The 14,991-nt window shown below is 33.4% G+C and overlaps 1 protein-coding gene across 2 annotated transcripts; it reads right to left on the reverse strand.

The window, feature by feature from the left end:
- Positions 1-501: 501 nt before the first annotated feature.
- Positions 502-14,697, reverse strand: LOC134253838 (polycomb group protein Psc-like). Of its 2 annotated transcripts, XM_062736430.1 has the most exons (10): positions 14,589-14,697; positions 11,624-11,740; positions 11,145-11,241; positions 8,803-8,858; positions 8,076-8,120; positions 6,575-6,650; positions 5,404-5,434; positions 4,479-4,577; positions 3,599-3,679; positions 502-3,479 (listed from the first exon to the last, which is right to left on the reverse strand). In XM_062736430.1, the coding sequence occupies exons 2-10, from the start codon at positions 11,733-11,735 to the stop codon at positions 1,494-1,496; spliced, it is 2,583 nt and encodes an 860-aa protein (XP_062592414.1). In that variant the 5' UTR covers positions 11,736-11,740; positions 14,589-14,697; the 3' UTR covers positions 502-1,493. The 2 variants fall into 2 exon arrangements, with proteins under 2 accessions (XP_062592414.1, XP_062592415.1); XM_062736431.1 differs by lacking the exons at positions 5,404-5,434; positions 6,575-6,650; positions 8,076-8,120; ... (2 more) ...; positions 11,624-11,740; positions 14,589-14,697 and adding an exon at positions 4,976-4,995.
- Between the last annotated feature and the right edge of the window lie 294 nt (positions 14,698-14,991).

Here is a 14,991-nt window from a genome sequence, read left to right on the forward strand (position 1 = left end):
TGACAAATTTTACTGTGCTTTTGAAATTAGCTCTTTAAAACAAAATATGTGCGACTTTTATGTATATGTATTTTCCAGAAACTTTACATAAACAAAACTTCCTACATTTTTAGAAGTTTTCTTCAATAAATATACAGAGCATTATACTTACATTTTCCTACTTTTCATCAAATTTTGAATCTGTCAAACAAAAAGTTGATTAAACAGTTATCACTTCTCTATTTAGAAAGGCACCTATTTAAGCAAAGATGTTTAGATTTTTGGAAGAAAAAATGTTAACGCGTTATTTAACGTCAAATCAAATTTAAAGATTTATTATAAGACATATTTTATTTCAATGTAGGTGATTTCTTCGGTTAAATAATTAAATATATATCGAAATGTCTGATCTCCAAAATAAGTGATCTAATGGAAGACTTAATGAATGCATCTTCTTGTTTTATAAGTTTGGTTAAAAATACTTTCCTCTTCCTTCAATAAATCTCGAACTCAACAAATATCAAAACAAGAAAAGGTTTTATTCAAAATCTGCAATTTTTAACAAAGTGTTCTAGGGGAAAAACTATATGACATAAACATTTATCATGTACATCAACAACAGAAATAAAAAGAACACTAAACAACTGTATCAATAGTTACCTCACTGTTATAACTAAATCTTATCTATACTGCTCTATATATGTACAAAGTTTCATGAAAAACGGTAGACAGGGAGAGAGAGAGGGGGGAAGGGATAGCACAGCTAGTGGATTTATACATTTTATTGCAAAATTGAAAAAAAAAAAGTTTTATACGAGGAGTCGAATGATTGAAATGGAAATCTCAGATTGAATTGCAAGTCTCTGATTTGTCCGGCCCTATGAAAATATATATACACAAATCGTAATTAAAATTAAACATTTTTCTTAAATGCCTTGTAGATTTACATAAATTATCATGATAAACATGTTCTAGTCATTGAAGGAAAAAATAAAAACGGTCCCAAAAACACAGATACATACAGGACTGATATTCATCCGAAAATGATCAAAACAGGTGCGTAAAATATCAATAAATTTGATTAATATACATTCACATTTACATGTAGTTGTATTACGCAGCACCAAATATTATGGATGACGGTTTCTCCAATATGAAGCCATAAAGATGACGGTCAGCTGGATAGAGAAGCTTCACATCACTATACATACATGTCAGTATGTAATATTTCACAACACAGTGTCCAAGTGAACTGTATCATTTGAGTTTTGATAGTAAAATACAGATACTTAACTCCAGGTTTCCTTTTCTGAAGAGTAATATTCCCAAAGTTACAAGATTGCCTTGTTGGAATGCGGTTTTCAATAGAATTTTTCCCGATAATTTGAAATAATGTGCCTAAAATACTGAGTATAAACGTTGTTGAAGATGAATGAACAACACTGAATACAACTAAGAGCGTTGATTTTATGGCAGTGGAATATTTATAACGACACATTGACTGGTTCGTGAAGTTATGACATCGTTGCGGTATAATGTTCAGAGTTTCTTTCCTTACTGAGCTTAACAACCAATTTTTCACAACGAGGCTTACTCTTTGGCGCCTTTTCACAACGAGACTGACTAATGATTAGTTTTTCACAGCGAGGCTGATTTAGAATCAACTTCTCGCCCTGGTGCTTTTTATACGAGGAACATTCAGAACGAGGAACCACCGTATGTCCATTACATATATCGGTGCATTTTGAATGTCCATTTGAGAAAACTCCTTTATGCTTGGAACTGTCGGAAGACTTTCTCCTTTTGTGGTGTTTTCCGCTCGAAGATTTCTTCGACCCATCAGTAACTCTTTCCTTTTTCCACACTAAACTCGAAACAATAGGTCGTTTCGGTGTACAAAGTAGGGGATTTTCTATCGCCACTGGACCGTGGAACGGAACATGTTCCACTCGAGTGGACGTGACCTCATTCTGGTCAGGAGACAACACTGAGTATCTTTCTGGGGTATTGTTTTCATTTGCATAACCGGAGTCCACCTCCATGCTCTCCTCGCCTTCTTCCAAACCGTCTACAACGTATGTGTATTTCTCCACGACCTCCTCGTCCTCGGTTTCTTGTACAGCAGACGACTTTAACTCAGTCTCTGTGGTTTTAGGTTTTGGTTTAGAGAGATCCATGACTCCGTCTGTCCATATTTCGTCGGTGTCAAAGTCTGTTTGGGGACAAGAAGACGTGTGTGCAATGGAATTATTAAACGGACTGTAAGATAAAAAGCTGGAATCACTAAAACCTATGGTGTCGATATATCTTTGATATCTAGAACTATTTAAGGAATGGAATGGAGTAGATGTTTTGGGGGACTTTGAACGATGAGCACCAAGACTGTTATGGTAAGAGATGGGTGGCATAAGCCTGAACATGTCTGGTTGAGGAATCTTGATTGTCGCTGACGAAGGCCGACTATCGCTGGAACAAACACTGTCATTTTCGTTCGGGCTACTCTCAGATATCTGTATTCCAGAATCGTCGGAGCTTTTCTCGGATTTCGAGTCCTCGATAACGATTTGCAGTGCACCTTCTTCATCTGCAATAGTAATGCTACCGTTCTCTGGACTTCTTGATGATTCTGGATCTCTTGGCGATTCTCCAACGAATTTTGATTCTTTTTCTTCGGTTTTAGGAGGATTTTCAGATTCAGGTTTAGAGGGATTGTCCAATTCAGTTTGAGAAGGATTGTCAGATTCATAAACAACTGATTCTCTTTGACTGTCAGTGTCCATTTCATTTAGTTCTAACGACTCTTTCTTGTCTTCTTTCTTTTGGATCTCCTCTTCCTCATGGTTTTTCTTCTCTTTTTCTGTTTGGCTATTTGGCTTTCCAACATCTTCTTCTGCTTCTGTTTTCGTTTCAACTTGTTCTTTATCTGGTTTAACAACAACAGTGTCATCTTTTTCGACATTGCACACTACATCGTCAGAGTTTTCGACTATGTCGTCAGTGTCTTCGACCACGTCGACAGTATTTTCAACCATATTGTCTGTGTTTTTAACCGTGTCAACCTTGCTTTCAACCTCGTCAGTAGTATTTCCAACCGTACCAGTCTTGTTTTCAAATACATCAGTGTTTTCAATCACGTCAGCAGTCTTTTCATCCGCGTTCGCGCTGTTTTCAACCAGGTCGGCATTGTTTTCAGTCAAGTTAGCACAATTTTCAACCGTGTCGGCAGAGCTTACCGCCAACTGTACAGAGTCTGTTGTCTGGGACGAGTCGGATGGTTTTTCGTCATCTTGGGAAGATTGTTGATTGTCATTCTCAGTGGAAGCTTGAAAGCTTTGCGAGGTCACGTGGTTCTGATCCGGGTTATTTTCGTCTTGATTTGAAGCCTCGTCTTCGATCCCCGAGTCATCGTTGCCAGGTGACACCGCACCCGTAGATATACTCCTCTTAAATTTCTTATTTGTGTTTTCGTAGAATGCATAATTTAGCACCATCACCTTTTCCTGATTTAGAAAAAAAAAACAGTATGTCAGACAAAAATTTTATACCGAGGCGTAGAAAGGAACATGTTTCAATGACGTATTGGAGTTGAGGATGACTGGTTCATTAAACGCTGTCTTACCCTTTTCCATCCAGTGATATAGCTAACGTCTACCAAACTGTACTCATCTCTCAGTACCTCGTCCATGTGGAACATCTCAACCTACGGCAAAAGTATTTTATTTCAATAGATAATGATACTAGACAGTGTACTTAATGAAATTTAAAGCAGTAGGAATTTTGAAATCGCAATGTTAATTTTTTTTTTTTTTTTTGGCAAGATTATTTTAGCTGTTAATGTTCCATAGTCTACAAACATTTCCAAAAGTTTTGAATTTTTTAGCAGTTCACGTCTTTTTTTGGGTCCCTCTGGTCGAATACACTTTTTTCTTTCAATTTAATGAATAAAACTTGACGAGGAAGAAAAAATTCCCCTCTTGTGAACAAAATAACTATGTAAACAATTTTCGTTCCATTCAAACTAAAAGTGGATAATATTACATAACGCACTATCGTTACGGCACAAGGAATTATTTCAAGGCGGATACGGGATTATATGTTTTCAGCTTCAAAGCTATTTCTGATCCTGTTTGAAAGCTGTTGATAACACAAAATTAAAATCCTACATCAAAAACTTGGGAGTCGTGATTTTTAAAGGTTAAGCATTCATGGTTTTCTTTTATCAGTCCATTAGAAATTATATTACATATAAAGAACAAACCGATTGAAATGACGTAATTTCTTGTGGGGGCCAAGTATTTTGAAATTTCTTTATTTAGATAATTTTGAATCTGAATTTGGACTTCCAAATTGAAAATTCTATGTATTTTCCACTCTAACTTGAAAAGTTTCTAGTTTTGCATCTATTTATGCTCTGGTAAAGTTATCCACATCCCCCACATTTCCCCCTTTGCCACCCCCACCCCCCCCCCCCCCCAGTCCATCACTGAAATCATTCTCACCTCCAGTCTGTCTGACAGAGAGTATTTTAGTCGCAGAAACTTCTTCAGGTGGTAAACCCTCATCCTGGCTGGACATAGGAGGTACCGCTTGTCCTGAAACTAGAGAGGTCAAAAGATCAAAATTTGATTAACATTTAAACAGGGTAAAAACAAGGCTTGCTTTAAATATCAAACACCGGAGACCGCTCCTTCGGATGAGACTGTATAAACCGAGGTCCCATGTCGCAGTAGGTGCTGGCACGAAAAAGATCCCTCACTGCTCAATGACCTAAGTGCGGAGTATAGGACAAAATTTGCATCTCTCCACCAGCAAGTGGTGGCGTCTCCATACGAGTTAAAAATTTTCGAGAGGGACGTCAAACAATACACAACCAAATATCAAACAGATAAATCTAGTTTCCTCGCCATTAATAATCTACATAATATTAATATTCCCTCTTTTATATGGCTAATATGAAAATAAGATACGCGAATGCCCAGAAACACAGGATATATACCATCGATAGAAGACATTAAACCCAGAGTTATGTTTAATTTTTGTGACAAACAGCATTAGTTTTTCTTCCTACACCCTCAATTTATCTCTTAGATGATCCCTTAATCTACTTTAACTCCGTTTCTAATTGACAGGTCAAGCCGGTGTCTTCCTGTGTAATTTTGTTTTCTCTTCTAATAAACCGGCTGTTTTCCCCCTTAATCTCTTACACATTACGTAATATCTTACTTGGTTCTTTCAAACTAAATTAACAACGCTTCATTACGAACAAATCTGTTTAGACATGCTATGCATCTTGTGTCGAACAGATAAAAAAGTTAAGATTGAAATTGTGTTCAAGTCACTGTTGTAAAATTATTTTCCATGCATATAGTACAAAGGTAATGCATACTTTTGAGTATATTTGAGCCCCATTACACATACACATACCTCATAATCTGTACTTCTTTCATCTAATTTCCTGCAAAATCAATAGGTCATTGGAAAAGTAGGTACATATATACATACTTCTCTAATAGATTGCTTGATCAATTTTTGATATTTTATTTTTACACATATGCATATAATTTTATTGAACAAAAATACGCCTTCAAAGTTGTCGATTTCTTGATGCATGATATATAGACATACATACATGTAATTGAATACTAGTACAGAAGGATTTTAGATTGTTGTATACAGCTTAATTTCGTCTCTAGCTGTTCTCGAACGACAGCAAGTGAAAACGTGGACTTACCAAAAGTAGGGAAATTAACTTCCGTAATTAATACACATATCTTTATATTGTTTTATTTTTAAGGAAATAAAAGTGTGCAAAAAATGCCATTTAAAAAAGAAACGAATGAACGACAATCTAAGCTGTACACAGTATTTATAGATCAGCTGGATTCGATATAGTAACAATTTGTATAACTGCGACGCCTTATCCCGCCCACGAACAGACAAATGAGCTTTATATAGAAACTATATACACACAACTCGTATTAACGGTCTATAACTGAGAGCAATCTAATCGAAATTCTATCTTTGTTTTTCTAACGTAAATCGCAACATAAAATAATTAAGGGGCATATCAAAAGATTTAATTTTAATTGAAATAGCACAGGAGTTTATTTCTGGAATGGCAGGTGATGCTAACAATCAGCATTGGTATTTCTGCATATATAAGTTACGTATTCACTATTTAATTATATGTAGACACACAACTTACAGAATAAGCTAATAAACACTGCTTTAAATTTAAAGAAATCAGTTTGGCAGAAGACATGGTTTTAAAAACCCTGTACAGTTAAAAAATTAAACGCTATTTTGAGTGCTTTTGTACGTTTTCATAAAAAATCTTCACCATGCATAACTGTAATATCAAATTACGCAGAAGAAAAGAGCATTTCCCTTTGCTCTAATGGTATAAAATTAAAATCGGATCAATAAAAAAAAATTAATAGACATTCAACTGACATATGGACTTTATAACAGTATTAAAGAATAACTTCTATGCTTTATAGATGGTATTTTATATTCAACTTCCATGTAGACTTTTTAATTTTTTTTTAATATTCTTTTTTTTTAAGCTGAAGATGTTAACTTATAATTAACTTACATGGTGCATAGCCTCATGCACAAACTAATCTTCTCGTCTGGAGAAAAAATAATCCGCCCCGGTCGGTTCTGGAAATCTGGAATTTTCAAAGAAAAAAGAAATTGGTTTACAGAGAGAACACAAACACACAATGATCATTCCTAAGCAAAGGAACTGATGATTTATTGAAATTCATTTCACTTAATATAAAGATTCAAACAGCTTCAAGGTTTGTTACGTTAATATTTCAGCCCCTGGAGAAAACAAAATAGAAATGCAATATCCAACAATATTAATGAAAAAGATGGTGCGAGAAATTGCTTTACAAAAAGGTAAAGTTATAAATGTTATTGAAGTCTGAAAATATGGAATCAATTAACGATAAATGACGCGTATTTTTTTTTCTACGCTTTTTTTTTTTTTTACAAATTATTCTTTTCCAAATAGAGTTTTACGTTTTCTAGTTTTATTGCGCAACATTTATTTAATTTTTTTTTCGGATATAAAATACGTCATTATAATGCCTAACATCAATTTTGATAAACAAACTTCAGAATTTAGTAGGCACAAGGAAGGAACCGACACGACCTAGTATATCAAATACATGTACATATATTGCAAATATTTTTTTATGTACGAAAATTATCAGTTGTAATTTATATTTCGTAAATAATTTTGATCATTTTAGATTTTAAAAAAAAATATGACGTTAGTTAAATTTGATTTAATTTTCCACGTGCATCTCCATGAATTTAAATATCAACCCGTTCTATCTAAAAGATGACAGATAATTCGTAATAAAAAATCAATTTTACTTTTTTTTTCAATTATCTATATAGATCTTTCCTCAACCAACAAAAATATATAACAATTTTGCCTCAAGCTGTAATTTGACACCCACAAAAAACGACGAAATATTGAAACCAGAAAATTGTCATCCTCATAAAGTGTCATGCTGCATGATAAAATCGGTTTTAGACTGATTTTTTTTTTGCGCTTGATGACGACTTATAACGCACACCATTCTTAATATCGATCTGCCATTATCTTTTTTAAAAATAGTGTATATATCATGGCAATATACTTGCGTAGCCTGTAAATTTTTAATTTTCATTTTTTCCCCCCCAATAACACACAAATCCGAAACAAACTCTATTGGTCTTTTTATGTGTGATCATTAAAACTTTTCTTCGAATTATGGAATATGTATAAAAGAAAAAAACAAATATAAATAAAACGTAAGTCTTCTAGATTTGAACAATGCAAGGGACGTCTTGGTATCATAACAATCCCACTCTTTTCCGAACTTTGCAGCTAACAACATTCTAATATTATAATTCAATAAAAATAAATAAATATAATGCGTGCTTCAGCTGTTCATGTGTAAATGTATTTGCAAAGCTGTTTCAATTTCCAACCACTCACTAGTTTGGAAGCTCAGACCATACCTCCTTCAGCACGAACTAGATATGAAATGGCACAGACACACCCCCCCCCCCCAATATCGTAAACTGATACGTACCATCTGTCTGATCGCTGTAATATTTTCTGCGTCTTTTCATTTCTTCTGTAAATAAAATATAATCATAGTAAACAGAGGGTCGTAAACTACGCATTACCCCCGAACTTATTTACCAGTTCGAATTTGTTCTTGAATAAATCTGAAACGTTCGAAAGCTATAGATACTGTGTATAGTGCTGTTATCCCATCAGACATAAGGTTGACAGCTGTTGAAATAGATGACTGCAATTCTTTTCCCTCGGCACATATCCGTGACGGTATTAAACATATATATATGGCATTACGCACGCACAACTCAATGTTGTAACATTGCATTAACAGGGTATTTACGAATGTCATAAAGTTGAATTATGAATTATATGTGGAAAAATATATATATTTGGAAAAAAAAAACGAATATCATTGATGATAAATGGTTACCGTGTGTATCTGACAAATAAGAAAACAAATTCATTTACTAAAGTAACCATATGCTTTTATTTACATTTTCAGAAAAAAATTATTATAATCTGAGAAAAGCAAACAATTTTTATTTTAAAACAACAAGACATTTAAGAGGAGAGTTTTTTTTTTTGTACAAAGTATTTCCGTATATTCTATCATTAAGTCACAATAACTCCACCAGGAAGATAAATTTTATCATAAGAAGCACAGATCAGGAAGAAAAAGATGTACATTTTTTTTTAAATTTATACATTAATATATTATTAAGTGCTCCTGTACTTACCCATAAATAGCCCCGGAACGACTTTATAGACAATGTCTTGTAGAGTCTTGTCTGGCCTGAAAATTAAAAGAGTAAAATTCTAACCAAGTCGTGAAATATATTTTATTTTAGTGCGTGGACATACGAAATAATTTGTATTTTATTGTACAGCAAGGACAAACGACTTGAATTTTTCTCTTTTGCAAACAGTAACAATTACCCAAATATATTTGTTTTTTATGTGTCTATGTAATTTTTTTTTTATTTCATACAAATGTCAGAGCGTATATAATGTATAAGAGTTCATACGTCTATGTGTAAAAGGTTTAACACACAAAAGCATAGCAAAGCAACTTTTACCAGGGCATAGTATTCATATTTTTGAGTGAGGAAAGGGTGGGTGCTGGGGGGGGGGGGGGTAAACAAAGCTAGGGTATGGATACGAGGCGTCATTTTACATATTTTAGCTAATTTACGATGAACGATTCCCATTTTAAATTTGTACAACTTAAATTTACATTTTAAAAAAATCAAAACGTGTCAATTAAATATTGAAATGCTAAAAGTGAGCAAAACATATCATCAAAATATTTTTTTCTACTCTCTTTTTCTTTAAATTACTGGCAAACTTTCCTACAAAAGCTGATATTGGAAGTAAACAAAATAAATTTCCCCCCTCGAACATAATGAGGGCATTGACTCGCTTAATGGCTGGGCGATCAGGAGGGTCGGTGTGTTTGCGATGACAGATTATTGATAAAGATTTAAGCCAGATTCCCCTTACAAAGATAAAACTCCTAATTAACCCTAGACTTTCTTTTCGGACAGCATTAATTATTCGTCAGGCAGAAGTTTCTATATCATCTTCTATTGTTTTTGAATGTGTATCTTTTATAAATTACATTTTTTCTTTTTACTCTTTTAATGAATCACAGGATTTTGTAACTTTTTTTAAAATTCCATCGCAGAAATTTATAACTTTTTAAAAATATTATCACATATGCTAGATAGGTTCACATGCATATTGGGCCCATTTAACAAAAGAACTTACGACTAAGATAAAACACTTTGTAAAATACGTCGTAAAATCTTAATAATCTATGTTTCTTTTTAAATTAAAAATTCTTTGCATAAAAATATTTTTCAAAAAATCTTTTAAAAAAAGATTTGAACCATTTTTCAAAGTAATGCAAAAAGGAAAGATATTTTCATACGGTATAACATTTTGATTTTAATCATGAACGGGCCAATGGCTATGTATGTATACATATTACTAACTTATCATTTAGAAAAGGTGAAAAATGTATATTTTTCATGTTCTCGTGAATAAAAACAAATCAACATATATGAATTATCACAACCCATCCTATCCCTTACACAAATATGGGATACACAACAGTATACGCAATTAAGCATTTCAGTTAACCTTTCCTTCAATTACCCCGTTTTGGGATAGAATTACAGGGCGGTTAGTAGACAATTTCGGGGCGCTTATTGATATTGTTAAGTCGAACAACAGTCAGACAATGATTGCAACAAAATTGGTTGTCAAGTATGTTTTCCAATCTAATCAGTCTCAATCACTACTTAAATTCCCATTACTAAATAATGATTGTGGCGAAACTTTTTTTCTCTTTCGTGATCTTAGCTGGCGAAACTTTTGTTCTCTTTCGTGATCTTAGATTTCCCTCCTCAATAAAGCCTTGATTCTTTTGATTTTCACACTTTACTTCATACGTTTCAGATTCCAGTGCATGGAAATATTTTAGAGTAGGTGATTTTTTGGGAGGTCGATAAATATTGTTTACATTTTGGCCATTTGAACTTCTCCTTTTGGGTCAATGCCTTGCAGTGATTGATCACATAAAATCGCGGGCGCTTCAATCTCCGTATTGTACTCTCCATACCTCTTGGAAATTTGGTAATCTCGGAACCAGTGTTGAAAACCCCAACTCCTACTAGTTCTACTCTAAATACCTAGGGAGAAGACCTCCAAAGTTATAGGACTTACGTCTTGTTATAAAATACCAATTCACATCTAAATACCTAATGGACTTGTTACGTTTTTTGGCAAAATACGGCTGGTCTTTCCTATTTATGATAGAAATTTACAGTTACTGAATAGACCTTTCTCCTCTGGATTATAGACTTTTTTGGTAAAACATTCAATGTCCTCCATGTGCAAAATAAACTTATTTGAATTTTTGGTATCATAAAAATTATTAAACCGAAACAATTTTCATCAATAGTGTTATTCTAATATAGCGGTATTTCTTTCATTTTTTGGGGGGAGGGGGTGGCATGGAGGTCTCTGTCAACAAAGAAAAGCTAGTGCAGAAGATGCTGGTATATTCGATACATACCTTAGGTTTTGATGTGGGTACTTTTTGTGAACCAAACATTCGCAAACAGGGCAGTAGTTGCTCGTATGTAGATAATGCACAATGCACGTCCGACAAACTAATGACAGAAAAATTCGATATTAAAACATACACAGTAAGTTGGTCAAAGTTATTTTCTTTACATATTTTGTGTATCCTTCTGTGTCATGTACATGTAATTTCTAACTAACGTTACTGTAACTTCAACGGTGATGTACAATGAATTTCTTGATTTTCTTTAAAAAAAATTAAAGATACTTTAAAACAGTAGTAGAAATCCAGCCCTTTTGAACTTAGCAAATAATTCATTACGAAAACAAAATCGTTGATATTCTGTAATGAAAAATTGATCAATTGCAATCCAAAAGTCAGGCAAACCTATTATATGGTTTTATTAAATTATGTTAAGCAATTTCGGACTCATAAAATTAGCTATCATTCATATTTAATGAAGAACTCACACGAGTGAAGACACTCAATTATCGTAGTGGCATCAATCAAATACCCTCCACATAGCATGCACGTCAGATACGGATTCAGCTCGTGCACTGGCATCCGGGCACTTTTCATCATGGCGACTGGAAAGAAAAAAAATCCAAAATGGCATGAAATTGTATCGTACAATTACCTCGTAATCCGGCAATTCAAACAAAGCCAATCAGCCAAAAGTAATGGCCTCATAATGGCATAAAGTGATTTTGTCCATAAAAGATAAAACCCAATTACGAAAACGTCCGAGAAAACTCCAACCAAGTAGAAATGGACGATCGATTTTTTTTCTTCAAAAAGGCGGGAAACAATTTGTCAGAGTTTGAGCCGTAGTAGATAAAGATGAGATTAACTCAGCTGCTCTCCCGATAAAAACCGTCATCAAAATCTCCTGAAGCCACCAGTCATCATCCATTTAGGGGGGATAATGAACCAATGCCGCATCTCGGACGAGTCAGCGCCATCCCTAAATTAAATCGAATTTACCCCGTTATCTTGCTGTCCAAAACGCAGCGAAGATCCGTACCTTAAAACGTGACGGACATACTTTTCCCGCCTCCAAAGACTAATTACAGAAGGGAGTAAAAATCCAGAGTAAAACGCTGTGGCATAATATGGTTTTAATGTGAAGCTAACTGAAGTAGGCTCTCTAATTACTCCCCAGTCAACTATCAACATCGTATCAATATAGGTCGACACAGGGGGTGAATTTTCCAAGACTTTTCGGGAAATTATGCATTAATGAACTAGCGGTTCTACTTCGCATATATATCATGAATAGTACAGAAATATCTAGAAAGTAGTATTTAGATTAATATAAATATCTTATATTTTCTTTCTTTTTCCCTTTCATCAATAAAATTAAGTCTCTCTTTCTCTCTCTCTCGTTGGCACATGTGCATTTGTCCCGAGGCGTTTACTGCTTTCACTTTATTTCTACAAAATATCTCAATGTTATACTTTCTTGTAAAGCAGGTTTTTATTCATTTAAAATTTAGTGATTTCTGTTCGTAAAACCCGATTTAATCCGGACATTTCGCATGCTTTCAATGTCATACAAAATTATTCTAAAGATTATTTTATAAAATGTCATAAATTTAATGTATAAATGTAACGTCTTTATTGCCCTCGAGTTTTATAGGTATAAAATACCTAATCGAGTCTGGCTTTTTCCTCCCATTTTATATGATATTGCATTTCGATCAGACCATTTTCCGTCCTAGAATATGGAACTAATTGTAAGAGAGCGGGGCCTAGCGAAAATGAATGAATATAAATGAATTGGGCGCCAGTTCATTGAATTGCTGACTTTTCCCATCCCCGTCAATACAAATCTAATAAATAAATACAAATTGGTAGCACAAAAATTTGCATAAAAAGCAATAAAATAACGGAAAGATTGGAAAAGGAGAATGGAAATGTAACGTTTAATCAGCTGTTTCTATGGCTATATAAGGCTTCGTTTGCCTTGTTTCCTTGTATTAGTTAAGATCGATTTTCACATTTTATGTACAGATATTGCATTGAACTTAGATGGATGCACATTGCGTTATCTATATTTGTATGAAGCTCAAAATTACTTCTTTTTTTTTTAATTTCTTAAGCGCTACCATATTGCTAAATATGTACGGAAATGGCTTTTTTTAAGTGCTGACATTTAAAAATTTAATGGCTAAAGATATATATCACATATCATTTAACAGCATTTTTAACCAGATGTCGACCATGTGTTATTTGAACCTGAAAATAAATACATGGGTATGGAGTTCACTTTTCCTCCTTTAAGAATCACTCGAAATATTTCAAAACAAGGAAGGCTTAAATTATTTCATTGACAAGGGTATTTTTTAAAAGATACTTATAACCTATTTACATTAAAAATTACTTGTCCTTTTTTCATTCCCTATTCAGATATGAAATGACACGATTCATTTTTTTTTTCTTCTTCCTTTTTCCATACAAGATTTTCCCCTTAGATAAAAAATCTGCGCGGGAACTTGTTGAAAGAAGTTTGATTGAGCATAAAAAACAATGATTATGGCACGTGGCCGCTCATATGCACTCTCGTGATACTATAGATCGATGTTTTAGATGCTACAATGAGTTTCTATTACAATCAATGTTATAAATCACGATGTCACACTTAAATGTTTATTGACATGCATATAGTGTACACGTATTTCTTTCAGTTTTTCAATTATTTTAATTTTTCAAATTATACTGTTCTGACGTATAAACAGGTGTCCCTTACTTATTGAAATATTCTTATCAAAAACTGTTTTCCTCCTTCAATATTTACGTCACATTTTTAATTCTTTTACTTGCAATTAATTTAATTTTTAGCTTCTATGATTTCCTTGTTTTTATGATTGCATTTTTTATTAGAAATACCTTTAAAAATATTTCAAATCGAACATTTAAATTTTTTCTCAAAAAATTATTTCCTTGTGTGATTCGAGTTATATTGAGTGCTTTAAAAACTTTATCCTTCCGAATATTCAATGTTTATTCAAAGAAATAAATTACAGCTACACACGTAACCATTCTAGGGTATACACACTATGTAAATCATGCAATCACACGTTCACATGCTAATGGTCCACAAATCCTCCCGTCGCTGTGCAGATTTTTGGCCGCATGTGAAACTATACCCCTATTCCTTTTGAAAACAATGTACAGTCATTTAACTTGCTGAAAATAGCTTGCATGCTCATGCACACCATGGGATCAAGACTAGGAGAAACGCTTCGTAATAAATTCACACTTTTGTATAGCAGACTACACACGTAGATCGCGGCCATATTTGTTGACTTAAAACCACAACATATAAATGTTAAAGCGCGGCGCTCTCGACCACAAAAAATAGGTTTAATGGACAGCATATGGACACAAAAGCCATTAAAATCTGTAATATAGCCTAAAATAATGTATACTTACCAAAAATAAAATTTATTCACGCCAACGGTTAAGGGTTGTGCACCAAAATCTGGGGCCTACAGCATTTGGTTTAGCAGACGTCGTTTTACCGGTCGATATTTGTATACATGCTCATTTCATCAGGTCACATGATCGTAGTAACTGGCGAAGTGTAACATGAAATATTTGGATTTGAGTTAACTTCTTGCATCCTAACATTTGTGTGTTAATCAAATAATTTCTACGTAAAATTAACACGACGAATTTATAAGTTAATTATAAAAAAATAAATGAAAAAAAAAATTATGAGACAAATTATTATATTTATACGTATGCGAATTTCTGTATTAAAAAGATAAAAATTATATATTTTTGACAAAGATTAAATAAAATTAAACGTTTTTTATGTTAAAGGAATATCTAT

Source organism: Saccostrea cucullata, unplaced genomic scaffold, assembly GCF_032062105.1.
Source record: "Saccostrea cucullata isolate Sc308-1 unplaced genomic scaffold, CSIRO_AGI_Scuc_v1 ctg1478, whole genome shotgun sequence".
NCBI lineage: Eukaryota > Metazoa > Mollusca > Bivalvia > Ostreida > Ostreidae > Saccostrea > Saccostrea cuccullata.

Bases quoted from the DNA above. Each gene is read 5' to 3' on its own strand.
- LOC134253838 (XM_062736430.1), bottom strand. From the start codon at position 11,735: ATGATGAAAAGTGCCCGGATGCCAGTGCACGAGCTGAATCCGTATCTG. The intron at 6,651-8,075 runs GTACGTATCAGT...TGAAAATTCCAG, and splicing joins TTACAGCGATCAGACAGATG to ATTTCCAGAACCGACCGGGG. The intron at 3,480-3,598 runs GTAAGACAGCGT...TTTCTAAATCAG, and splicing joins ATATCACTGGATGGAAAAGG to GAAAAGGTGATGGTGCTAAA.